We start from the raw sequence: 5,530 nt of genomic DNA on the forward strand, positions 1-5,530 counted from the left end.
TGTGTGTGCATGGGGGTCTGTGTGAGCATGGGCATGTGCGTGATTGTGTGTGCAGATGGGCATGTGTGTGCCATATATGCATGGGTATGTGTATCCTTGTGCATGGGTGTGCCTCTCTGTACTCCTGGGCGTGTGTGTGGGCATGCCCCCCTGTGCTCAAGGACGTGTGCGTGTGGGGGGGTATGTACCCCTGTGCACAAGTGCATGTCCTCATGTGCACAGGGCGGGTGTGTCCCCATATGCCTGCGGGGGGCTGTGCCATGCGAGATGCACCAGTCACAAGGCCCCCCAGGGCCGCCCAGCGCCCAGCGCAGCCCGCATGCCCCGGGGCAGCGCCGTGCCAGGCCCATTACTCATTGTTGACATTCCTGGGCTATTCTGGGAGCCGGGGCTGCCAGCGGGCCCAGCCGGCTGCAGACTTCGGCCCTTGCCCCGCGCTTGCATCATGCCACGTGGGTGCTTTTTCCCAGACGGCCTGATGAACCTGCCGCGTTGCCGCTGCCCCCGGCCCCGGCTCCAAGTAGCCAGGGCTCTGCTCCGAGGCGTGGCGCTGCCAGCGCATCCCGACCGGCGGGAACCAGTCCGGGTTAGTGCTCCAGCCCCTGCCGGGCCAACCGCTCTCCTCACCGCCTGCCCCCCCCATGGGCAAGGGGGGCAAGGGGAGGACATGCCTTGCACTGCAGCGCCCCCTCTGGGACGTGCTGGGACCGCCCCACCCCCCCTGGCCAGAAGGGGGCGCTGGGCTGACTGGTTACTTCCCAGCCGGAGCAGGGGAGCAGAAATGGACCCCAAACCCAGCTGTGCCGGGCTGGGCTGGGCTGGGCCGTGACTCCCTCCCCTCCCCGGCCGAGCCCAGTGGGGCTGAGTGGGAGTCGTGTGCCGGGCAGTAAGGCGGCATCCCAGCCCCTGCAGTCCCCACCCCTGGCTGCCCCCCTACTCCTGTCCCCCCGCTCCCCACAGCCCCATGCCCCCGGAAAGGCCCCATGCCAGTCTGGCTGCCGGACACGGCTCTGGCCTGCCGTCCCTGGGCCCAGCACGATGATAACGCAGCGGGTGCCGGCATCACTGCCCAGAGAGGGAAAGCAGCCGACGGCTGCTCCTTGGCTTATCCGGGGCCGAGAGACCTCTGGGGAGCAGGGCGCCGGGAGGCAGGGAACCCTGCGGGAGCTGGGCACGAGCCCCAGCTCCACCCCTCCCCACCCTGTGCCCCCCACCTCGGCAACTGCTGTGGGGCGGCTGTGGATGGGGGGGTCTAGTGAGCAGTGGCCTCTGCAGGCTGCAAGGGGCGGACAGGGAAAGACAAGCCCGGTGGCCCATCCCCATGCCCTCTGCCCCCAGCACCAGTTTGGGCACCAGGCTACGTCCTGGGGGAAGCACCAAGACCACGGTTTCCCGCAGCCTCCTGCGGTGTCGGGGGGGGGGGGGGAAGTGAGCTCAGGACGCTGGATCTATCAGAACAGGGCTGGCACGTGCCCCCCACCGGGGTAGCACAGCTTCCTCCCTTCTTGCATCATGCACCTTCCCGATTCCCAGCAGGACCCCCCCCATCCCTGCCCCTCCCCAGCCCAGCAGCCTCCCCGGGGCCCCAGGTCCTGGCCAATTGCAGCCAGCGGGAAGGGAGGGCCTCCCTCTGTGACTGACAGGTGCCTGGAGCCTGGCCGGGCAGCACCTGGAGCAGAACCATGAGTCGGGCTCCCTCGGGTGAGCCACACCGGTCTCAGCTCCTAGCACCCCGGCGCCTGGCGAGCGACTCCTTGCATGGCAGGTCTGCGCGGGGCCGCCCGGGCGTGACGTCAGGACGCAGGCTGGCTGGGCAGCGTGCAGAGACGGACCCTGAGCGCCTGGCTCCGTCCCTGCCCCACTGTGCCCACCCCTCTCCGGGACTCGGCTCTAGATGGCGCCTGGCTCCGGCGCCCGGCTGGAGAGGAGCGGGCAGCGTCCCAGGGTTTGGCTGGCCCTTGCCGCCTCGGCTCTCCTGTGGGGCTGCTCGGCCCAGGGAGGCGGGAAGCCGGGGTGCCCCTCGTGCGGGATGCCGCCCCTGGAGCCGGGCATGGAGAGGCCCTTCCTGGCCGAGCTGGCCAAGCGGCAGATCCTGGAGAAGCTGCACCTGAGCGAGAGACCCAACATCACACAGCCGGTGCCCCGGGGGGCCGTCGCCAACGCCCTGCGGCGCCTGCACATGGGCAAAGGCTGGCGGGACAGGCAGCCGGAGGCTGAGGCCGAGGAGCAGAGCTACGAGATGATCAGCTTCGCCGAGACAGGTGGGTGCTGCAGGGGGACAGCGGGGGGGAGGCACAGCTGGGACGGGGAGCGGGACAGAGCCAGCGGCTTCACACCAGCAAAGGCAACCCAGGGGTGGGAAGGACTGGGTGGTGCAGCAGCATCACCAGGACTCCTGGGTTCTGTCCCCAGCTCCGGGAGGGGAGTGGTGTCTAGTGGTTAGAGCACGGGATGGAGTGAGGGCTGGGAACTAAGAATCCTGGGTTCTGTCCCCAGCTGTGGTAGGGGACAGGTTCCTAATGATTAGAGCACAGGGGAAGGGCTGGGAACTAGAACTGGGTTCTGTCCCCAGCTCCGGGAGGGGAGTGGTGTCTAGTGGTTAGAGCACGGGATGGGGTGAGGGCTGGGAACTAAGAATCCTGGGTTCTGTCCCCAGCTGTGGTAGGGGACAGGTTCCTAATGATTAGAGCACAGGGGAAGGGCTGGGAACTAGAACTGGGTTCTGTCCCCAGCTCTGGGAGGGGAGCGGTGTCTAGTGGTTAGAGCACGGCACGGGAGGTGTGGCTGGGAGCCAGGACTCCTGGGTTCTGTCTCTGGATCTTCAGTGAGTCACTTTACCCAGCCGGGCTGGTCCATGGATCTTTGGGGGGCTGCGGTTTCTGGACCAGGGGGTGTCATGGCCACTCAAGGGGCCCCGCAGTTGGGGGGGGCGCGAGGAGGAGAGCCGGGCACTGGGACCCCCCCTGCACCAGTGCAGGCAGAACTGCTAGTGAGAGGCGGGGGGGTGGAGGACAAGCGGCCCCCACTGGACTCTATTTCCGAGGGTGTCACCCCCCCCCAAGCCACTGTTGCCCATCCCCCCACAGGAGGGCCCAGCACAGAGCTGGGGGAAGGGGGCTTGGCTTTGCTGTCCCTGCTGGGTTCTCCTGCGGGGGGCGCTAGAGGTTGGTGCTGCCGGAGGGGGGGGGGGCAGAGAGAGAGAGCGCCCCCCAGTGGATGGGTGCTCTTGGGAAGGGGCGGAGCCAATCTGCGCACTGGAGGCTTGGCTGGGAAGGGGCAGGAGCCCCCGGGGAGCCAGGGTCCCCCCCACTCACAGCCTCACTCTCCCCACAGACTTCCCCTCCCCCTCCCGGACGGGGCTGCGTTTCCAGTTCAGCCGGGACCCGGGCCGGGACGTCCACATCCTGCAGGCCGAGCTGTGGCTTTACCTCCCGGCCCCCCGGTGCGGGCGGCCCCCCGCCACACTGCGGCTGTCCCTGGCCGGGGCGCTGCTGAGCGAGCAGCAGCTGGAGGCCCAGACGGGGGGCTGGCGCCCCTTCGCCCTCCGGCCCACGCTGCAGGCCTTCTTCCGCGGGCCGGAGCCCACGCTGAGGCTGGAGCTGGAGTGCCACGGGTGCCCGGCCGGGAGCCACGCCGCCGCCGCCCCCCAGCCCTTCCTGGTGGCCACGGTGCAGGAGCCGGGGCGGCGGGTGGCCAAGCGCAGCCTGGCTTGCGACCAGAACGCCAAGCTGTGCTGCCGCCAGGACTATTACGTGGACTTCCGGGACATCGGCTGGGACGACTGGATCATCAAGCCAGACGGCTACCAGATCAATTACTGCGTGGGCCACTGCCCGGCGCACGTGGCCGGCAGCCCCGGCATGGCCTCCTCCTCGCACACGGCCGTCCTCAGCCTGATCCGGGCCCACAGCCACCGGGCGGACGGGACGTCCTGCTGCGTGCCCACCCGCCGCCGGCCCCTCTCCATCCTCTACTTCGACCGCAACAGCAACATCGTCAAGACCGACATCCCGGACATGGTGGTGGAGGCCTGCGGGTGCAGCTAGGGGGCAGCGTGGGGCGGGGGACCAGCTGCCCCAGAGATGGGTGGGGGTCTGCTCCTGGCTCTGCCCCCCTGCCCTAGGCTGCGGTTCGGTAGATGCCAGGGCAGGGTTTGGGTCCGGGAAGATGCTCAGCACATCTCTTGGTCTGGGGGGGGAAGCGGCTGGCTCCCCCCTCCCCGTGCGCACGCACCTACCGGCTGCACAAGTGTGCAAAGAGGAAACCAGGCCGGGTGCCAACTGGGGGAAAGGTGTCCGGGCTGGCCAGAGGCCAACGTCCCGCAGCACACGGCGCGGCCACCGCAGCGGGGCCGTTCCAGAGCCGGGTGGAAAATTTTGCCAACAAAAGAGTGGGTTGTTCTCACCCAAAACACTTCAATTGCTGGGGGGGGGGGGGGGGTGTCAGAGAACCTGCCATTTCCAGCCCAGAAAAGGAACCTTTGGCCCCAAATGCCCAGGGTGGAGTTTTCCTTTTCCCCACTGGCCGGTTCCCGGGGCCCTTCCCAGGGGCCCTGGTGGGTGCCCCAAAACCCAGCACTTTTCCAACCGAGCCAGCTGGGTTCTTGCGATCCTCCAGGGAGTGAGTCTGGGGATCTCACGGGTGGGAGGGAGCCGGACTTGACGGCACAGCTGGGACCGGCCCTGAGAACTCTGGCGCCTTGTGCAGCTCTGATTTTGCATCCCCCAAGTTTCCCGTGGAATATGGTCTTGAGGGTCTGGTCAGTTCACCGAGGCGGGAGGAGAGGAGAAAATCGCTGGTTTCTGGCCGGAGTCTGGCCTCACCTCTAGGCCGGGCACCGGCCACTGGGCCTGCTGACGGAGTTGTGACCCGCTCGGGAGCAGCCATCGGCGACCCAGCTGGGTTTACGCTGCGGTCTGGCCGCATCCACGGGGCCGATTCGTGTCACTGTGGCCGTTCGGCTGCCGTGGGACAGACGCGTTCAATGCATCGGGCAGTGTTTACTGTACGGCATCTCGGGACTGCTCCGGGGTCCGAGCAGGGTGCCCAGGGAAGGGGAAGCCGCCTCCGGCTCCCTGCCCCGCCCTGCTCAGGAGCCTGGGACCGAGTTTGCCGGTTTGTATTTTCGTTTCGTGGTTCTGTACAAAGTTATTTTATTTTATTTTATTTGGTTTTGTTATTTTGAGAAACTTTGCCAATAAACAGGTGAAAACATGGAGCAGAGACATGGCTTTGTCCTGAAATATGCTGCCCTTCTCCCCGGCCCTGCCCCCCAGTCCTGCCCCCCGGCCCTGCCGGTGCCCCTCACTCCCGACCCACAGCGGTTCGGTAGATGCCCCCCCCCTCACTCCCCCCCCTGCAGCCCCAGTCTAGCCAGCTCGGATCAACAGCTTTAGCATCACACAGGTGGCCTGAGGTGAGGGGTTCAGGGCCGATTCCCAGTGACTCAAGCAGCCCCGCTCCCCGTTTTCCAGCCCCCCCCCCCAAATCTGCAGCAGGAGCCCCGTGGCTATGGGGAGGGCAGGGCCTT

The 5,530-nt window shown here is 67.3% G+C and overlaps 1 protein-coding gene across 1 annotated transcript; it reads left to right on the plus strand.

Moving 5' to 3' along the window:
- Window positions 1-1,037: 1,037 nt before the first annotated feature.
- LOC142818924 (inhibin beta C chain-like) lies at window positions 1,038-5,217 on the plus strand. The gene is made up of 2 exons (XM_075901791.2): window positions 1,038-2,261; window positions 3,334-5,217. Exons 1-2 carry the CDS (start codon window positions 1,895-1,897, stop codon window positions 4,044-4,046), a joined length of 1,080 nt encoding a protein of 359 aa, XP_075757906.2. The 5' UTR covers window positions 1,038-1,894; the 3' UTR covers window positions 4,047-5,217.
- Window positions 5,218-5,530: the final 313 nt, after the last annotated feature.

Source organism: Pelodiscus sinensis, chromosome 31, assembly GCF_052426305.1.
Source record: "Pelodiscus sinensis isolate ZL-2025 chromosome 31, ASM5242630v1, whole genome shotgun sequence".
Classification (NCBI taxonomy): Eukaryota; Metazoa; Chordata; order Testudines; family Trionychidae; genus Pelodiscus; species Pelodiscus sinensis.

Coding starts and splice junctions, on each gene's coding strand:
- LOC142818924 (XM_075901791.2), top strand. CDS start 1,895: ATGGCGCCTGGCTCCGGCGCCCGGCTGGAGAGGAGCGGGCAGCGTCCC. Junction 2,262..3,333: donor GATCAGCTTCGCCGAGACAG/GTGGGTGCTGCA, acceptor CTCTCCCCACAG/ACTTCCCCTCCCCCTCCCGG.